This window comes from Ovis canadensis, chromosome 1, assembly GCF_042477335.2.
Source record: "Ovis canadensis isolate MfBH-ARS-UI-01 breed Bighorn chromosome 1, ARS-UI_OviCan_v2, whole genome shotgun sequence".
Taxonomy (NCBI): Eukaryota; Metazoa; Chordata; class Mammalia; order Artiodactyla; family Bovidae; genus Ovis; species Ovis canadensis.
In genome coordinates, this window is record NC_091245.1 from 8,387,087 (window position 1) to 8,407,248 (window position 20,162).

Below are 20,162 nucleotides of genomic sequence, written 5' to 3' on the forward strand. Positions count from 1 at the left end.
CCGTGATGCTCCAGGTTGCCTGCCGGGCTCCTGCTGAGAGCATCTGTCTACCCCTCCACCCCGGCTACCTTTCCGGATTCTTTAGCTGATGAAACCATCAACGCAGCTGAAGATTTTTATAACTTGCCATTAGACCACCATCCAGGGCAAACAGAGCCCAGAAGGTGCTTTGTCCTAATGAATTTTTCTGAAACTGCAGGGTTCACACTTCATGATGGTTATCAGTAAAACATTCAGTCGACCGAGGAGCAGGGTTCTTTCTACATTTTCTCCACTTGTACCTTCCATGACACCTGGGAGTTATCTCGAGGGCTGCTGATGTGGGGCGGGGGCCCTCACCTTTCCTGTTGTTTCATTCCCAGATAGAGCTGGCGATGCTGTATGTAGCCTGGATGGCTGCAAATGCCAGTGGAAGTGCCTGTCCCCCACCGCCCCCACCCTCAGGGAGAGATGAGAAGGGCTGTCTTTCTTTACCTCCCCACGTTTCTTGTGCAATTCAGTCAGTTCTTCTTGGTGTTTAATTCTCAGCTGGGCCATTTCTTGCAGCTGACTATCATTCCATGAACCATCATGTCCGGGACTAAATGCCCCAACCAGGCAGACGAGGAGAACACGCAAAAAAGAGGGAGAAAAAGAAAAAAAGAGAAAAAATCAGACTTTATTCTCCTTCAATCAGACACTGGGATAGTCACTGTGGAACCTGAAGCCTGTGCATGGCAACACAGCCAATAGAGCAGTTCAGCTCTCCAGGCCAGTGGGGTCGTAAGTCACCACAAACCCAAAGCAGGAGGTAGGGCCCCTGAGACACAGGTGAAACCAACCAGTCACAGTCCAAACCACCAGCCGTGCCAGGAGTAAAAGATGGCTTCTGGGATGAAGTTCAGGTGGACGGGGAGGAGACCACGCAATGCCCTCAGTCGACAAGTATCTGAGAGCCAGCTCTGAGCCGGGCCTGTTCTGGGAGTGGGCAGAAGGCAGGGACACGAAGCTCTGCCCGTGTGACACTGCGATCGGCCAAGAGCACAGACCACAAGCGAGAGGATGGACGGAGGCTGGCGGTCAGATGTACTGTGAAGAAAAGCTGAGCAGTGTGAATGAAGAAGGGGAACAGGACGACAGGGCTCCTGAGCCACGTGGAGTAGCCAAAGGCAGCCCGAGAGGTGACGCAAGACTGGAGATGCGACAGCAGTGAAGAACTAGCCGTGCGGCCTGGGGATGGGGCCGTGGGAGCGGAGGGAACAGCAAGTGTCGCAGAGGCTGGAGGCGGGCTTCGCAGGGCTAAGTGTGCCTGCACCCCCAAGGCAAGGGTGCAGGGGGTCAGGGAGGAGCAGGGAGGCCATGCAGAGTCTCCCAGACCCCCGAGGGCTGTGGCTTTTCCTCTGCGTGACAGGAAGCCACTGAGGGTGTTGAGCAGAGGAATGACTTACGTTTCAAAGGATCGCAATAGCGGCTGGGTGCAGAGCGGACTGCAGTGGGGCAAGGGCAGAAACAGGGAGATCGGTTAGCAGGTTATTTTACAGTCTGGACTCGAGGAAGTGCAGATCAGGACAGGGCAGCAGCAGGGGATGTGGTAAAACGAGGTCAGATCCGAGCTAGGTCCACTGCGGACAGAGACTGCAGGACGTGCCTTCGAACTGGGTGTGGGGAACAACAGAAAGTTGGGGATGACTTCAAGGCTTTTGGCCTGAGTGGCTGATCACAGGCAGACGTCACCACCTCAGGAGGAAGGGCTGTAGGGGCTGGGGGGTGCGGCTGAAGAACGAGGTCACCTCGGACACCTATGAGGTCACACCGAGTGGAAACGGCGCATTTATTAGAGCCTGACTTCAAGTAAAAAGGTCCAAGCTGGAGGCTGACACAGAGACGCTGTCAGCAGACAAATGCATCTGAAGCCATGGACTGAGCTCAGGCCACCTCGAAGAGTCTGCAGGTGTGCGCACACTACCTCAGAACCAGAAGTAGGTGACCAGACTGTGGATGGGTGATTCAGGAAATGGGTCTCGGCTGGAGCTACAGATGAAAACCATCAGACCGTAGTGAGCAGCTGAAACCACCGCCCAGGGGAAAGACGGCTGGCCACCTAGGGTACCCCCACCTGAAAGGTGCATGGGGGGACCATCTCCTCCCAGTGACTAGTAAGAGATAAAGAGGGAAAGGGGAGCAGAGTGATGCTCCCTCCGTCTCTAGAAGTGTTTTTATCACAGGTGCTAAGATACCCTAACGCTGCGTTCTCTGAGCAACAGTGCTTCCTCAATCTTGGCCCAAGAGGTCAAAGTCTGGAAACTAGAAAGTGGCACATGCCTTATAAGAAACCACCCTAAATGAGGCAATACAAGCCACAGGCCTGGGTAACTGACTCTGTATGAGAATTAGGAAGATAAGAAATAACTGCTGTCATATTCTCACTGTAACGCAAAGCAAAGTGAAATATGCAAAGCATCAAACTAGTCTCTCCTTCCAAGAATCCGGTATTGTAGAGAATAGATCCCTGAGACAAAGGCAAGGACCCAGGGCGCTCATTCCTCTGTTCAAAGCCTTCTCACTGCTTGCAACTTTATTCACCAAAACAGTCAAACTTCTCATAAAAGCCCAGGGCTCCACTAGGCAGAGAAAAAGAAATCATCCAGACAGCAGGTCTTAAGAGATTCTTGGGCCTCATCCCAGACGGACTCATCAGGTCCAAGAAAAGGGCCGATAACCTGCGTTGACGGTCTGTGTCCCTAACACGCTCTCGGGACCTTCGGATGGCTCACAAGGACTGAGCGGCCACCGGTTCTTAAATGTTAGAGGCCATCAGAATCACCTAAAAGGTTTCCTGAAACAAGACTACTGGGCCCCACCCCGAGAGCTTCTCAAACAGGAGGTCTGGGGTGAGGCCCAACATTCCTCATTTCTAACAAATTTCTGAGGCTGCAGTCCAGGGAGCGTACTGAGAAAACGGTTGGAGTCAATTACATCCCAGGCAAGAGTTTCACTTTAATCTCTTCTGTTAGCAAAGGGATTAAAACACTGAAGAGGGGAGCCAGATAATTGATGAGAGAAAGCTTTTTAAGCACAGTGTGTTTTAGAATTAACTAGAATGGGATGAGCAGGGCAGGACTTAAGGACAGCCGGGAAAACAGAGAATGCAACCAATCAGACCCCGTCTATGGGAACACCTGCCAGCACACACCTCTTTGAGTTGGTTTCCCCACTCGGCTCAGGTCCCTGAGAAAAAGGACTCTGGCTTGTTCATCTTCATATCCCAGCGCCTGACCCACACTGCAGCCACAAGGTGTCTCAGTGAACAAGACCCCTGCCACAGTCCAGGAACGGAAGCACAGGTAAGCAAGGAAGGGGGTGGCACACAAGGGAAAACCAAGGGACAGACGCAAAGGATGCTGTGGGCAAAGATCAACTGGCCCCGCGACTGCAGAGGGGGAGGGGCGGGACACTGAGGGAAAAAGGAACCATAGCTGACTTGCGGAAAATAAGGATAGGAATGAGGCAGTCAGGAGGAGGCCTGGTTAGGAACACAAGTTTGCAGGAAAGCAAGGACCTCCATTTACATTACCCCCCAGTGCTGTGCTTAATCGCTCAGTCGTGTCTGACTCTTTTGCAACCCCATGGACTGCAGCCCACCAGGCTCCTCTGTCCATGGATTTCCCAGACAAGAATACTGGAGTGGGTAGCCTATCTCTTCTCCAGGGGAACATCCTGACCCAGGAATCGAACCGGGGTCTCCTGCATTGCAGGCAGATTCTTTACCAGCTGAGCTATCCGGGAAGCCCAACCAGCCCAGTGATACTCAGTTAAAAGAATGTTATATATTTATTTATAGTACCTTTCCAAGCAAATGAGTTTGGCTGATAGATAAAAGATGCAGGACTGTAGTCACCAAGAGTCTTGTTGTTCAGTCGCTCAGTCGTGTCTGACTCTTTTTGATCCCATGGACTGCAGCACACCAGGCTTCCCTATTGTTCACTATCTCCCGGAGCTTGTTCAAACTCATGTTCATTGAGTTAGTGATGCCACCCAACCATCTCATCCTCTGCCACCCCCTTCTCCTCCTGCCTTCAATTTTCCCCAGCATCAGGGTCTTTTTCAGTGAGTCGGCTCTTTGCATCAAGTATTGGGGCCTGAATATTCATTTGAAGGACTAATGCTGAAGGTCCATTACCTTGGCCACCAAGAGTCTAACCAAATAGCAATAAAATGTTTCAGGATTTCACTTGACTGAATTTAGATGAAAAAAGGTCACGTGGCTTCTCTACACCTAAACTGACCAGAACACAGCAACTACTATTTTAAATACTGAGAAGGCCTCCCAGGGCCACAGCTTAGGCACCATCTCCTGAATTGTTCTTAGGTAGAAACGGAGCAGAGGCTGGGCCATCTGTCCCTCTCTCCACGCTAGTCCGTCCGGAGACCATCTCGCCAGATGAGGAAACATGGATGGCAGGTACTGAGCAGATATGGTGACCGGAATAAAGGAAATAAGCTACACCAAGCATTTCTGTTTTTCTTCTAAAACCCCAAGTTACCATCAACTTTGTTTTAACAATGGGTAAAATGTAACTGACATACCAAAAAACATGTGGATTTTAGAGCAAGAATGGGTATGGTCACCATTTAGTTGTATGCATGCATAGTCATATCTGACCCTTTGCAACCCTTTGGACTGTAGCCTGACAAGCTACTCTGTGCATGGCATTGGTTAGGCAAGAAGTGGGTGCCATTTCTTCCTCCGGGGATCTTCCCAACCCAGGGATTCAATCTGTATCTCCTACACTGCAGCTGAATTCTTCACCCACTGAGCTATTGAGCAAACATGATGAACAAATGGAAAAGGAGGACAGTAAGACTCTAGAATGATTCCATTTAAGCTACTTAGGATCCTCAGAAAGAGAGAGTGAATGACCCCAAGTAAACATACCAAACTCCCTAACATGAACATACACTCACACATTTAATGAAGCAATACTTACCCTCCCTATTAAAATGCAGATTTCCCCCTAGTCTTTCTTTAAAAAACAAAAAAAAAAGCTTTTTGAAACTCACTAGTATGACCATATACTAAAATATACTGCAACACACTGAACTAAAAAAGATTAAACAGACCTGTATCGCTTATGTTTACAGGCCTTTCAATCCTGTACCAGCAAGATCTATGTAAATCTGTTCCAAAGTACTTATACCTTATTATTTAGAAAAAGTGAGGCTTCGTAGGCTAGAGGAGAAGCTGGCCTGGCCGCTCGTCTGAAGCAGTTTCTCAAGCTCACATCGTACTGATGATGAGCCTTCTAGGTGGGGAAGTACCTACATGCCTTCAAAAAAAAAAAAAAAAAATTTTAGCTATGTGGCTTCAGAAGCTTCGATTTGAAAGGAACTGACAAAAACGAAAAACTGTAAACTGAAAGTTGCTCAGTTGTGTCTGACTCTTTGCGACCGCATGGACTATACAGTCCATGGAATTCTCCAGGCCAGGATACTGGAGTGGGTAGCCTTTCCCTTCTCCAGGGAATCTTCCCAACCCAGGGATGGAACCCAGGTTCCCCGCACTGCAGGCGGATTCTTTACCAGCTGAGTGACAAGGGGGCCCAAACAAAACTGGAGCACAAACACAGGACTCGGTTTGCTTCAAAATTAGGAAAGTGACAATTGAACTGAGACAAATTTCAATTAAAAGGGGGACATAAATAACAGAGGATAGTTTCCAAATACCTTATCTCATGCCTGTTTGGTACGTCATGCTTTTCGGCTTGTAGCTTATGGGCCAGCACTGAATGAAGATCTGACTTTTCCAGCAACTTGTTATCTATCAAAGAAAAAAAAGTTAATATAACCTATGTACACTTAGTTACTACTTAATGTCCTATAAAGATCTGGACCAAAAAAAAAAAAAAATCAGAAGATGACGGGGCTGGTTTCACTTTTATGAGGTATCAAAGTACTAGGTATACTGCACTTTGTCACCAACTGTAGCAGTCGTCCAAACTTCAGGAACATACCCTCCTTAGATGCTTCCTGGCCTAAGCACCAGCAGCCTGACAAAGGAACCTGAAAACGCCCTCCAAAAACATTCCCCTCTCCATTCTTTCTACTCCCATAGCTTCCTACCTGGGGAAGAAGAAACAAATGACATACCAAAACACAATGGGAAAATGAAGTGCCATGCACCACTAAGTGAAAGAGGGAACTCTATCTTAAATTCAGATCAGGGCACTAGGGATACAAATACAAACCAGAGTCCCTGACCACCAGGAGCTAAAACATATATGGGGGGGGAGGAGGGGTGGAGGTCAAGTATAAAAAGGAAGAGAAAAAGTGAGTTTTTACTCATTTTCTCAGATGGTTTCACAGGAGAAGAAGACAGTCCAGGCAGAAGGTCTAGAGGTACCTAGCAGGTGGCTAGAAATAAAAGTCACTCCAACACATGAGAGAGCAGGATGAGAAAATTCAGACCTCTTCTTACTGGCAACGGTGAAACAACAGATTTAAAAGCAAGCAGTAACTGGAAGGACTGATGCTGAAGCTCCAACCCTTTGGCCACCTGATACAAAGAGCCAACTCATTGGAAAAGACCCCTGATGCTGGCAACGATTGACGGCAAAAGGAGAAGGGAGTGGCAGAGGATGAGATGGTTGGCTAGCATCACCGACTCAATGGACATGAACTTGAGCAAACTCCAGGAGATAGTGAAGGACAGGGAAGTCTGGTGTGCTGTAGTCCGTGGGTCGCAAAGAGTTGGACGTGACTTAGCAACTCAACAAGTGACATTAACAGACAGTAACCAGTAAGAAGTCAAAGGTTATCCTGAGGTTCCCTGCCTGACCAACTAGGTGCAAGATCCTAACATGCTGAAGAATACAGGAGGAGAGAGTTCAAAAAAGGGAGTTCTCGAACCATAATAAATGTGACAGGGAGCACAATAAAGGAAGTCGAAAGTCAAATCAAGGCTAGAAATGACATGCACGCAGGGGGCCACTGAGATCAGAAGTGCAAGGGGGTGCACTAAGCAGAACAAGAAAGTGACCCTGGGAAACTTACAGAAAACCCACACGCGATGTGGGCTTTCACTGACCCCACACGCCTGAGATGGCAGCTGCTTCAGGACAAAAATGCCATAGGATTAACGCCAGTGACCATTCCTGTTAGAAGCGCTTGTCTTTCCTCTTAAAGAGTTGAGCCCCACTTTTTTGATCTCTGAAGATGGAAAGCCTGGGCAGAAACAGAAACACTGTTTTCATTGATATTAATTTAATAAATTAGCTCAAAAGAGGGAAGGGATTCCAACCTTGAATGTTCCCCCGTGTCAAAGGGCCCTGATAAAGATTTTAAAAAATGTTATAGAGGGATGCCTGGTGATATTGGGTCTTTCAAAGGACAGGAGGTATTCAAGAGGGATCCTTCCTAAAAGCTCCTCTCACTCAAGAGAAGGATGGAGAGGGAGGGGAGCCGCCCACAGTCCCCACAGCCTCTTCTCATCTTCCTCTTCAGGCCCAGAGGCAGGACTGACAGCAAACTCTGTCCCTCTCCGAGAAGCGGGGCAATGAACAGTGGGACCGTTTCATAGTCAAACCAGAGGTGATCTCCCAAATGTCAACCCCTGCCTAAACCAGAGATCTGCACAGGCCAGGGAAGCTGCGTCCTATTGCTCCTCACCCTGGTCTCCTCTCCAACCGCTCCCCCGCCCTGGGCTTATACTCCTCACTAGGCTGTTTTAAGACCTGTTCCCTCTTAAGACAGGACTGACCTGTCTTTCTGACTAGCCTTTGACATCTTCCACCCCCTTTCAAGATGTCCATTTTCAAAGTGCAGAAAAACATTCAATTGTGTCAATGCGATGACAAGCAAGCATCTTCCATTTATAGGCAATTACGTAGATGGTTTTCAAAGCACTTATACGCCCAGCACTGCATTTATGAAGCAGGCAAGGCAAGCTTCACCCCGATTTTATAGATGCAGGTAGGTGAGGCTGGTAAGGGGACTGTGGTGAGACTGCCAACTCAATGTGACTTGGTGTGTATCAGCTTTTAAAGAATAAGCATGTGATGAAATACCTGGCGACTTGAATTTATGTAACCTGTGAGGAGTCACGTTTGAATAAGGAGTTTCCTGTGCTTCTGGCTTTTTGAAATAGCACCAGGCTGCCAGTCTCTTAAGAGTGTAAGGAATTAGCACAACAGTGGCACACCCATCATCTCCCTTTCCTTCCATTTTAGTTAAGAGGATGAGCTCAGCTAGGACTATTTCTTGGGGAACCATGTGAGAAAAGCAAAAAATGCAAAGAAGTTAGGAGCCATCAAGTCTGGGTCCTAATCCAGGCCCTATCTACTCTGCCGTGCTACCCGGAGAAATTACCTAACCTCTCTCGGTCTCAGATTCCTCATTTGTATAAAGGGCAACAGGACCTGTTTCAGGGAATTTTCAGAAAGAAAGTGAAACAATACACGCCAAATACTGCAGCACTCAAGCTTGTCTGTACATCAGAATTACTTGGGGAGCACCAAGAAATACTGACCCCTGTGTCCCACCCCATTCCTGTGGTTTAGTTGGTCTGGGGTATGGCCTGGACTTTCTAATTTTTCAAAAGATCCCCATCTGATTCTAACCTGCACGTACGTGTAGGAACCACAAACTTAGCATGATCAGAACTCAATGAAGGATATTAACTACTACTACATTGAATCTCATCATCAACAGAATTTGAGACCTAAAAGGCATATTTCAAGGGGCAGACCTGGAACCAGAGGTTCCAAGAGTGCCCATTTCTCCCCCCAAATTTGTCATCAGTTAGGGTAAAATGGGGGGCGAGGTAAGCAAATGCTCATTAGAAGGCATCTAAGGGCACAACCAGTCCATCCTAAAGGAAATCAGTCCTGAATATTCATTAGAAGTGCTGATGCTGAAGCTGAGTGGCCACTTTGGCCACCTGATGCAAAGAACTGACTCACTGGAAAAGACCCTGATGCTGGGAAAGACTGAAGGCAGGAGGAGAAGGAGAAGAGAGGATGAGATGGTTGGATGGTATCGCTGACTCAATGGACATGAGTTTGAGCAAGCTCCGGGAGATGGTGATGGACAGGGAAGCTGCAGTCTATGGGGTCACAGAGATTAGGACATGACTGAGCTGAACTGAAGGGCACAAACATTTTTGTACTCAAATTGCTGCGGTGGCGGTGGGTGTGGGCCACCTTTTTCATATCCAAGTTTTCAGTAACAGTAAAGCCTACAAAGTCCCAACTAAAAAGTGAGTTAAGACTCAGGATGTGTCACAAAGAACACCAAGGCGGAGTGTGAGGACAGGTCTTGAGAAATGAAAGGCAAACACTTCGTGATACTCAGAACACCACGCTAATGCTTCAAGTCAGTGCCCGTTTCAGTAACACGATGCCCGAAATAGCCCGTTTCTGGAAGCTGCCTATTTAATTACACAAGCACTGTGTGCGGAGCAGCTGGGATTTACACATACAAACGTGCACGGCGCCTGCCCTTGAAGAAAATCCAAAGCTTGCAGGGAAACCCTCCACAGTCACACCCAAGGATAAACGGAAAAGAGGAAAAGATACAAAAGGCATGGGGCTGTGCCAGGCTTTGGGAACCCGGGGCGGCAGCGAGGCGCGCGAGAGGCGCCGGGGCTCTGCCTGGGGTTCCTGTTGGCGGCCCCGCGTGCCTCGGCGGGGTCCGCCCGCCCGCCCCCGGGGCCTGCCCGCCCTCCGGGCCCGCCCGCCGCTCACACTGCAGGATGATCTCCTCGAACGCCTGCCTCTGCAGCCGGTCCCGGCGCCTCAGCTCCTCCGAGATGTGGCGCTTCCAACGCGGGAAGACGGCGGCGCGGAGGCCCGACGACATGTCGCGTGCTGCCCCGGCGCGTCAGCGCCGCCGATCCGAACGCAGACTGGCGGCCGCGGCCCGCACCATGAGGGAACCAGCGTGCGCGGGAAGGCCAGCGGCCCCTGCGATCAGCTCCACGCAGAGGCCACCCCCGAAGCCATCCGGGACGGACTTCCGGCTCCTGACGGAAATAGCTTTGAACTGAGCCGGAAAGCCCGCCTTCTCATTCGACGTCTCGCGCCACGCGCACGCCGGCGTCCGGCGCTGACTTGAGGCGCTGGCTGATGACATCATCACGATACCGGAAGTGCCTGTGGCAGAGATGTGGCCGCTGGGAGGCGTGCGGGACACTTTGGAGGTTTGGTCCAGGGGTTGGGGAAGGAAGCGGTGAAAGGGCGGCTTCCGCCCACCTGCTGTCCCCTTTGCTTGCTTTTCCTGTTTACTTCAGGTCAGTTTACTGAGCATAAGTAAACTCCCCACATGGTAATTGTGTGATCAAGGATAAGTGACAACCTTCCTAAGCCTCAGCTTCCTAATCTGTAAAATTGCGCGCGCTCTAAAGCTCTTCAGTTGTGTTGCAGTCTCGGCGACCCTATGGACTATGGCCCGCCCGGCTCCTCTGTCCATGGGATTCTCCAGGCAAGAATACTGGAGTGGGTTGCCATTTCCTCCTCCAGGGCATCTTCCCAACCCAAGGATCAAACCTGCATCTCTTAAATCTGCTGCATTGGCAGGCGGGTTCTTTACCACTAGCGCCACGTGAGAAGCCCAGGTGAAATGGGGACGGCCCCTAAACGGGGAAGGAATGATACCTACCTCACAGGATTGCCGTGAGGATTAAAAGTAGCACCGATATAATGCAGTTCACACTGCCTGTGCATGGTAAGCTTAACTTTACCTAGTTACTCCGTTTCTTTCTAAGTCTTAATCAAAGTTTGGTTGCTTTAGCAAGAGCATCGCATTAGTCTTGAAAAAGACTTGTTTTTTTTTTTTTTTTGCAATGAAGAAATGGATTGCAAAGAACAAGTAAAGAAAATGTGAATAATCGTTAGAAGCCTAGAAATTGTCTACGACCTAAAAGTAAATGGGTCCTTAGAAGGTATTTTAAGGGTGGGGATACAAGCAGGATTTTGAAAGAAAAAAAAAAAGACGATTTGCCTTTAGACAAAAATGGGAGATGGATGTCTCAGGAGAATATGGTATGTGTCAGTTAAGTAGAATGGAATACCTAGTCTGTAGTAGAAACCTGAGCTCCATCTGCCTTTAGCAAGTCAGTGAATTTATTACCTGGACTGGAACTGGATGAAGTAGGAGGCAGCGGAGAGGAAAGCAATGTCAGAAACTGCCTTCTCTTTCTCTGTCTAAAGTTCAGAGGAAGATGCTTCACAAGCAGATAAAAAAGCCTTTGATCTCCTGTGGCGCTCAGGAGTAGGGCAGTTAAAGTTCTAGAGCCACAAAGATATTTCGTTGGCAGCCAGTACTGAGTGGGAAAAACCCATGGGGATCAGAAATAGCAGGGACTTCCTAACACTGAAGCAAATAAAGAAGCAGGTTCTGAAAGTCACCAAAAATGCCTCTATGTGTAACAGTGGTACCAATCTCAAAAGAGCCTAGTCTCAGCTCTAGACAGCTGAGTATGCTGATTTCCACCCCGCCCCCACCCCCCAACACACAAGATTGTGATTAAAACAGGTTAACGAATTTGCAGGAACAGCAATTCCCCTTACAGGAATGTATCCAACAGATGCTTGGACAAATGACCACAAAGAGGAAGCCATCAGCATTGTTAATAAGAATGGAAAGTTGGGGGGAAGAAAACCTGTATTTCCACCAGAAAGAAAGAAAGAAAGTGAAGTTGCTCAGTTGTGTCCAACTCTTTGTGACCCCGTGGACTGTAGCCTACCACGCTCCTCCATCCATAGGATTTTCCAGGCAGGAGTACTGGAGTGCGTTGCCATTTCCTTCTCCAGGGAATCTTCCCAACCCAGGAATCAAACCCAGGTCTCCCACATTGTAGGCAGACGCTTTACCACCTGAGCCACCAGGGAAGTCCTAGTTTCCACCAATGAGAGTAAAATTACTGTATATTTATTGTTCAAAAAAAGTTTATAATAAAAGCATTAATAAGTTCCCTACATACAAACCGCCACATTTCGAACTTTCAAAGATGCGAATGTGTGTTCCATCAACGTCAGGCGTGAGTGACGCTGCAGCTTGCCTTCCACCTTCTGTTGCTGGTGACCCTTTAGTTCTACCATCTTCCCTCCTCCAGTCAGTAACTCTTCTTGCCTGGTCACTCAATGCCAGCCCCTGTATGCCAGCTGTTTTACAGTACTACCGTACTTTTTATGTTAGTGTAAGATTTAAAATATTTTATTTTTGTGTTTGTTTTTTAAGTACTATTTGTGTGAAGTGTATTATAAGGCTATTACAGTATAGTACTATATAGCTGATAGCATTATTATAACTTTGTTGGACTTATGACCAAATTGGACTCACGAACCCACTCTTGGAATGGAACTTGTCTGTACGTAGGGGACTTACGGTATATGATATAAATTGAATTGATGTAAATGTCGCTGGATCCTCATAGGCAACGTCTGTTGAATGAATAGAGAATACAATGTTTAAGTTAAGGTTATAAAGCTCTGCAGGTCTGCCCTGTCCCTAACCAACTGTGTCTAGTGTGCACTGCCTCCTCAGTGGCGGCACCTCCTCTCTTCTGCTCCCTCTCGCTGTATCACCTTTGGATTTATTGTGCCTCTGTTGGGCAAACTCTTCCCATCTGACTTCTCTGAGTTGATTCCTATGAGTTAATTCTCAGCTCAGTAGTCTTTTCCTCACAACCTTCAAAAAACAGACCTTCACATCTAGGTCAGATCTCCCCATGACACATGTGCCTCTCCATTCTAGCGCTTAACACAGTTGCAGCTTTACGTGTTTTTTATCATTCATTACTTGGTTAGGCATGTCTCCCCACCCCCACCAGACTGTAACCTCCACGGCAAGAGCTGCGTCTGTCCTTGTTCATCACTTTATCTCCAGTGAAAGTGTGAAGCGTTTCTTTTTTTTTTCCCACCTTGGCCTTGCGGCATGGCTTGTGGCATCTTAACTACCCCACCAAGGATCAAACTGGGACCCTTGGCAGTGAAAACACAGAGTCTTAACCGTTGGACTGCCAGGGAATTCCCTTGAAGCCTTTCATATATTAAGTGCTCAGTAAATGTTGTTTAAACAATGAGTGGAATATAAAAAAATATTTGGGCAATAGCATTGCTGGTGTTGTTTTGTTGTGTGTATTTTCTATATTTTATATGCATTTCCTAATTGTTGTGCATTATACGTGTACATAGGGGTGGCAGAGGATGAGATGGTTGGGTGGCATCACTGACTCAATGGACATGAGCTTGAGCAAACTCCGGGAGATAGTGAAGGACAGGGACGCCTGTCGTTTGCATGGGGTTGCAAAGAGTTGGACATGACTTATTGACTGAACAACATACATGTACCAAATAGGCAAGAAAAAGTTATAGGAACAAATGTTGCAATTGTTCAGTCACCAAGTCATGTCCCACTCTTTGCGGCCCCATGGACTGCAGCACGCCAGGCTTCCCTGTCCTTCACCATCTCCCGGAGTTGGCTCAAGCTCATGTTCATCGAGTTGGTGATGCCATCCAACTACCTCATCTTCTGTCACCCCCTTCCCTTGTTGCCCTCAATCTTTCCCAGCATCAGGGTCTTTCCTAGCATCAGAAATGAACATAAATTTATTGATAAAATAATTTCTTCAGCTTTGTGGGAGATAACTAATAAGCAGGAACCCTTCTACAATATTATGGGCCTTGCACTTTTCTGAAAATTTCATGTATTTTAATTCTTTTAACTCTCTCAACAGTCATGCTCAGTAAGGTTGTTATTGGCTACTGTTAGCATCTTTAGCCTTATTTACATATGAAGAATCTGAGGCATGCAGGACTTGAGTCACTGATCTGGGCACACCTGGGTTCAAATGCAGGCAGTTTGACCTTAGCCTCTGTGCCCGAACTACTGCACTCCATTGTGCAATCTCTGAGTCAGCTGACATTGCAGTTTGGCTCCAGAATACTCAAAACCAAGACTAATTTGAAATGATTTTAAATCAGTGCCCCAAAGGGAGAGTATCCTGGCAAGGAGCAGGTGTGTTCCCAGGGCCCTGAGGGGAATGGCTGGAGGGGGATGAGTAATAGGAAGGGGAAGGGGGAAGTGGCTTGTCTGAATATTCCAGAAACAAATTATGGATCTTAAGAGTGGTTTGTGTTGTTTTTCTGGTAAATAGTGTCTAAAGGATTCAGCATGCCTTTTTGGAGAGCAGTATCTATGGAATGCAGAGAAGGCAATGGCACCCCAATCCAGTACTTTTGCCTGGAAAATCCCATGGACGGAGAAGCCTGGTAGGCTGCAGTCCATGAGGTCGCTAGGAGTTGGACACGACTGAGCGACTTCCCTTTCACTTTCCACTTTCATGCATTGGAGAAGGAAATGGCAACCCACTCCAGTGCTCTTGCATGGAGAATCCCAGGGATGGAGGAGACTGGTGGGCTGCCATCTGTGGGGTCTCACAGAGTCAGACACGACTGATGTGACTTAGCAGTAGCAGTATCTATGAAGTGGATTCTGACGGTCTGGAATGGATGTACGATAAATGTGAAATGATGCTCTGGTTCTGAGGAACTCAAGTCCAACCTTCCAAAGATGGGCCTATTGACTCCAGTCCTTTCCCTTTTGGTCCTCTTGCTTTCCTTTAACTTTCAGTCAGCAAGTGGTCAAACAGTTGGGTCCTAATGTGGGTCAGGCATAGGTTTAGCTCTGCCTGGAAACAAAGATGGTCCAGGCTTGGATCCTGACCTCAAGGAGCTCATTGTGCAAGAAGGAGAATCTGAATGTGATTATAAATATAAGGACTTACAAAGTAAAAAAAAGAGCCAGCCGGAAGGCAGTGACCAGGGGTTTTGATTCTCTTCTGTTCTTTTTTTCTCGTTTATTCTTTTTTAAAAAATATAACTTCCTGGTTTTTAAAAAACTATGGCTCTTGATTTTTATTCTCTATTTCCACTCCTTTTTAGCTCTTCTCAAAAGTAGATCACTTAAAGTGAAAGTAAGCCAAGTAATGGAGAAGGAAATGGCATCCCACTCCAAGATTCCTGCCTGGAGAATCCCATGGACAGAGGAGCCTGGCAGGCTACTGTCCATGGGATCGCAAAGAGTCGGACACAGCTGAAGCAACTTAGCACGCTCGCACACAAGGTAAGTTAACCATGTTCCTGTGTTAACTGTCCATTGTAGCCTAGTAAACCTAGTGATTGCCAGAGTGAACCAAGGATAGCCAAGACTCCAGCTGACATGGGTGTTCAGACATGCTGATGACTCCTCCAGACGTCACTTTTTGGATGATAATGATGTTCCCTTTCAGGCATGTGTCGCTCAACATTTTTGCCCCTTGGCTTTTCCTTGTTTCCCTTTCCTTAGAGTTATTGCGTTTATTATTGTGTTTGCATTTACATACAAGTAAATACTACAGGACATTTTCATTATAAAGACTCTGGGTGCCCATGGACTAAACCCCATGCCATTCTCCTCATCCACTCCATATATATATATTGACATGTAGATTTCATATTTTAAAAATGACTATCTGACATGGGTGTTATCTGACATGTGGTATTGTTATACCCCAATGCAAGCATTATAGTAAAGTTTAACTTTTTAAGAGAAAGTCCTTGTTATCCCTTCCATAAATTAACAGCCAAGTGTCTGGAATGGTGGCTGGAGGATTCAAGATGGCACATCTAACCAGCTGGGACAACGGCTAGAGGGTGTGTGTCTCTGGGAATTTTCCCCCTTGATTTGCCTCTTTACGCTTTGAAGACATATTTCTCCCAGACACTACTGCCCTCTCCCACTGGATTGAACCTGGGTCTCCCATGTTGCAGATTCTGTACCATCTGAGCCACCTGGGAAGCCCAATATAAATAATACCAACTTGAGTATTGTTTGGCAAATTAGGTAAATAATACCTAATTGAGTGATACTTCATGCCAGGTACTTTGTTGTACGTGGATTAGCTTATCTGATGCTCACAACACTACCATGTAGGTACTGTCAGTATTTCCTCTTACAAGTGAGGGAATTGACACGCAGAGGTCAAATAGCTTGTCTGATGTCACATCGTTAAGAGGCAGAGCTTGGATTCAGTGGAGGAAGCTCTCTGCCAGAACCCAGCCGTTTAACCATACGTGTCTGTGCTGTGTGTCAGGGCGTCAGGGTTCTGGCTGGGGTTTTTCAGGATGAGATAGAGAATCAGTGAGAATGCTTCAGATCGCAGGCAGCAGACAAGTGATTCGCTCTCCCTTAAGGGAAAGTGTGGGTGTAGCATCAGGCTGGCAGGGGGATGTGGCTGGACTAGAGCCTGCATGCAGATCCTGCCTCCTTGCCTCTGTCTCTCTCTCTCAGTTGCTGCACCCTTCGTCTTGTGGTCCAGCTCTTTTCGTTTCCCTGGTGGTGGGGTAATGGTGCCTCCAGCATCTCCACAGTACAAGCAAGCAGTAGACCAAGTTGGCAGGTCTAAATTCCTGGGAGGAGAGGCTGCTGGACTTGCAGATGCCTGTCTAGCGATCCATGTGGCAAAGAGGCAGGGTCAGTCTTCCCTCCGATGGCGGGGAAGGGACATTTCCCAGGAGAAGGGAAGTATAGGACACAAGTGTTCAGACTGCCCAGCTCCACACCCCCATTCTTTTATTAACAATCCACCCTCCTGGCTGCGGGCATCCCAGGGGGCTCAGTGATGAAAGAATCCATCTGCCAATGCAGTTTCGATGCCTGGGTCGGAAGATCCCCTGAAGAAAGAAATGGCAACCCACTCCAGTATTCTTGCCTGTGTTAGGTATTTAGAATAGGAAAAAGGAGTCCAGAATGGCGGTGGCTAAAAGACAAGGAAGGGAAAAGCCCGTGAAAATAGAACAAAGGAAGGTCTGAGGACTGGAGTGAACAAACGGCACCCCTGGCTGGCCCGGTTTCCATAGGGCAGGCCCAGGGGAGAAAAAACATAAACAGAGGCGCCGAAGGGCCGGGGCTCGCCCTCGCTCTCTCTCTTTTGCTCGCTCTCGCTCTCTCTCTCTCTCTCTCTCTCTCTCTCTCTCTCTCGCTTCTCTTCACATCTTTTGGGTCGGCATGCCCTCATGCCTCGAGGGTATATTTTCCTTTATTTTCTAAATAAAACTGAGCTGTAACACGGAGTTGTAACACTGATCTGTCCCAGAGCTGTGACATGGTCTGTCCAAGGGCTTTAACGTTGGTCTGTCACTTCAAATTTTTGTTGTGACAAGACAGAACCGAGGAAATTACACACTCCCATGCCACCTGGAAAATCCTGTGGACAGAGAAGCCTGGCGGGCTACAGTCCATGGGGCCACAAAGAGTCAGACATGACCGAGCATGCGTGCAGGCTCCTGGCTATAGTCCTGTTTTCCCCCTGACCTTTCAAGCAACAAACTGGTTCCAGGGGTAAGCACAGGAGTCCTTGCCTGTCACTGTCCTCCACAGGAAGTTTTGAAACTGGATCTGCGAGAGAGCTCTTTTTCTCCTTTGGTTAGGAAGTGAGGTTACGCTTGGGGACCTGCTAGTGGCCATGTCCCCTCCCAGATCTCATGGAAAGGTTAACCTGAAAAAATGGAGTAAGCACATGGGGAGAAGAGGAGACAAGAAACCAAGACCCTGACGGCATTAGAGTCCCAGGTTCCACCATTCCTGAGGGCAGCCCAGCCCCATCTTCCCAGTCTGGCTACCCGAGCTGGTATGTCCCCGTGTTTCACTAAGGCTTCTTTACTCTAGGCTTTGATTTTCTCTTGCCACCCAAGAATCCTGATTAATAGAAAGCACCCAGCCTCGGAATAGGTGTTTGATTAAACAACAAACTAAATAAATATTGCCTATCAGGATATGGGGTTCTTTGTCAAGATAACAAGTTGACATTTTGTCTTTCAGAAGGCCAACAATGGAGGCAGCAATGTGTTGAACTGTCTCTACAAATCCAGATGCCTCAGTCGCTTCAGTCATGTCTGTCTCTTTGCAACCCTATTTTGTAGCCCGCCAGGCACCTCTGCATGGGATTCTCCAGGCAAGAATGCTGGAGTGGGCTGCCATGCCTCCTCCAGGGGACCCTCCTCACCCGGGGATGGAACATGCATCTTTTGCATCTCCTGCATTGGCGGGTGTGTTCTTTACCACTACTGCCACCTGGAAGTTTTTCAGCTATTCTCTGATGCATCCCAGTTAGGGATGTGTGTGTGTGTGTGTGGGTGTGTGTGTGTATTTGTATGTGTGTTTGTTTCCAACAAAATTAGTCCCTTTTGTTTAAAAAAATTACAAATAGTGTGCAAAATTAAATTTCATGATTAAACACACATAAAGTAAAATGCATGCTTCACACTGAAACCCATAGACAATGTTAGTTGATTACATGAGAGTAAGACAACTGGCAAAACAGAACTTGCTGCTGCAGATATTAATGTTTGTAACCAGAAATAAAAACATAAAACTAAGTTTAAAGGGAGTTTAAGAAAATTAAATATATGCCTCAAGAAATACTAACAATATAGAACTGATAGCCTATTTTAGTTGCCAAATGTTAAAAAAAAAAATGTTCCTCTCATTCCCAGAATGTTAGTGTGTAGCTATTTTTAAAAACCGGCAGAGAAGATGAGGAGAAAGGGAAGTGGAGCTGGCCGGCCAGGGAGGCAAGGGTGAATGACTTTTCTGCTCTGGTTGGGAAGGGGGGTGGTAGGATGTATCTAGAAGACAATCAGATCTTGGATTCCTGCTAGTGGCTCTCTAGTGCCTTATTAAACTGTAAGCTTAATGGGACTTCCCTGGTGGGCCAGTGGTTAGGAATCCAGTGGTTAGGACCCCTGCAGGGGGCACAGGTTTGATCCCTGGTCAGAGAACTAAGATCCTGTGTGTGTGTCAGGCATCATGGCCAAAATGAAAAAAAAAAAAAAAAGCTTAAGATCATTTTTCTCTTCTCAGGTCTTGACTTCTGTTTACGGAAACCCTGCACCTACCCCACACCCATTACCGAAACTTTAAACATTTCCTGCTTCAAGAGGTGTGAGGAGTGGACAGGAGAAAAAGAAAAACCACTCATTGTCTCACTCAAGCAAGAACTTAAGTAAGATGCGGTAAGTCTGAGTGTGGGTGGACTAATTTACTAGGGGAATTAGAATGGCAAGCAGACTGAAGTCAGCATTCCTAATGTTAGCAGTACTCACCCCTTGTGGAAGTTAGGAGGATTTCAGCTGCAAACAGAAATCTTTAACTTGTAATTTAAACCAGGGGTTAGCAAAATACAGCCAATAGCTCAAATCCAGTCCATTTGCTTTTGTGTAGGCTTCAGACTAAGGAGAGTTTTTGCATTTTTAAAATAAAGAAGGTCTGAGTGTTGGCCTTGAGCTTATGTCCCTTAGATCTCCTACTGGGCAGTCAAATTGACTGACAGCCCTTCATGCTTCTCTCTGACTCCACCATGGGCAATAAGCCTTCCCTGGGCTTCCCTTCCTTGGGCTTCCCTGGTGGCTTAGACGGTAAAGAATCTGCCTGCAATACAGGAGACAGGGTTTGATCCCTAGGTCAGGAAGATCCCCTGGAGAAGGAAATGGCAACCCACTCCAGTATTCTTGCCTAGAGAATTCCATGGGCAGAGGAGCCTGGCAGGTTATAGTCCATGGGGTTGCAAAGAATCGGACATGACTGAGCAACTAACATACATACATATGCTTCTGATGGAAGCTCAACCAAGGAGGCAGGGCCTTTGGAGGTGATTAGATCAGGAGGGTGGAGCCCCACTGAATGGAATTAGTGCCCTGCATGGGATGAGTGCCCCCTAGGAAGAGACCATCTGACAGATGACCTCTCTCTTCGGGGCTGTTTGCAAACCTGGAAGAGAGCACTCTTTGGATGTAAAAGCTTCTGGCACCTGTATCTTGGACTTCCTGACCTCCAGACTGTGAAAAATAAATATCTTTAACCCCTCAGGCTGTGGTGTCCTCTTAGAGCAGCCAGAGCTGATGAAGACAGACGCCCCGGCCGTGTTTAGATGTTCACATGATGTTCATCTGGCTGAAGCGTCACTAGAACTCGGTGCAGGCTGAGAGCCTTCCTCTGTAACTTCCATTCCTCCTTCTCTCCCTCCTGGGGTCTGGCCCGCAAGTGGTCTGACAGCTCTCCCAGCCTCATCCGGTGACCCCCGTCTCCCTGCTTTCCTCCCAGGCGTCTCCCTGTGTAAATCTGTTGCATCTAATCCTGCCTTGACATGT

General features: G+C 47.5%; 1 protein-coding gene and 1 long non-coding RNA gene across 8 annotated transcripts in view; one reads left to right on the plus strand and one right to left on the minus strand.

Moving 5' to 3' along the window:
• ATG16L1 (autophagy related 16 like 1) overlaps window positions 1-10,021 on the minus strand; it is a 44,229-nt gene extending 34,208 nt beyond the window's left edge. For 2 of the 7 annotated variants that reach the window (XM_069585193.1, XM_069585182.1), the window contains exons 1-3: window positions 9,720-10,019; window positions 5,704-5,797; window positions 475-580 (exon numbers count right to left, since the gene is read on the minus strand). In XM_069585193.1, the coding sequence (XP_069441294.1) occupies window positions 475-580; window positions 5,704-5,797; window positions 9,720-9,834 (315 nt within the window). In that variant the 5' untranslated portion in view covers window positions 9,835-10,019. Of the gene's footprint in view, window positions 1-474; window positions 581-5,177; window positions 5,269-5,703; window positions 5,798-9,719 lie in introns of those variants that run through there. The other 5 variants (XM_069585238.1, XM_069585220.1, XM_069585202.1 and 2 more) reach the window with 4 other exon arrangements.
• Window positions 10,022-10,113: 92 nt separating this feature from the next.
• LOC138437681 (uncharacterized) lies at window positions 10,114-19,880 on the plus strand. The gene is made up of 4 exons (XR_011256108.1): window positions 10,114-10,698; window positions 14,919-15,099; window positions 17,937-18,062; window positions 18,877-19,880. It is a non-coding gene; the product is annotated as an uncharacterized lncRNA (long non-coding RNA).
• Window positions 19,881-20,162: the final 282 nt, after the last annotated feature.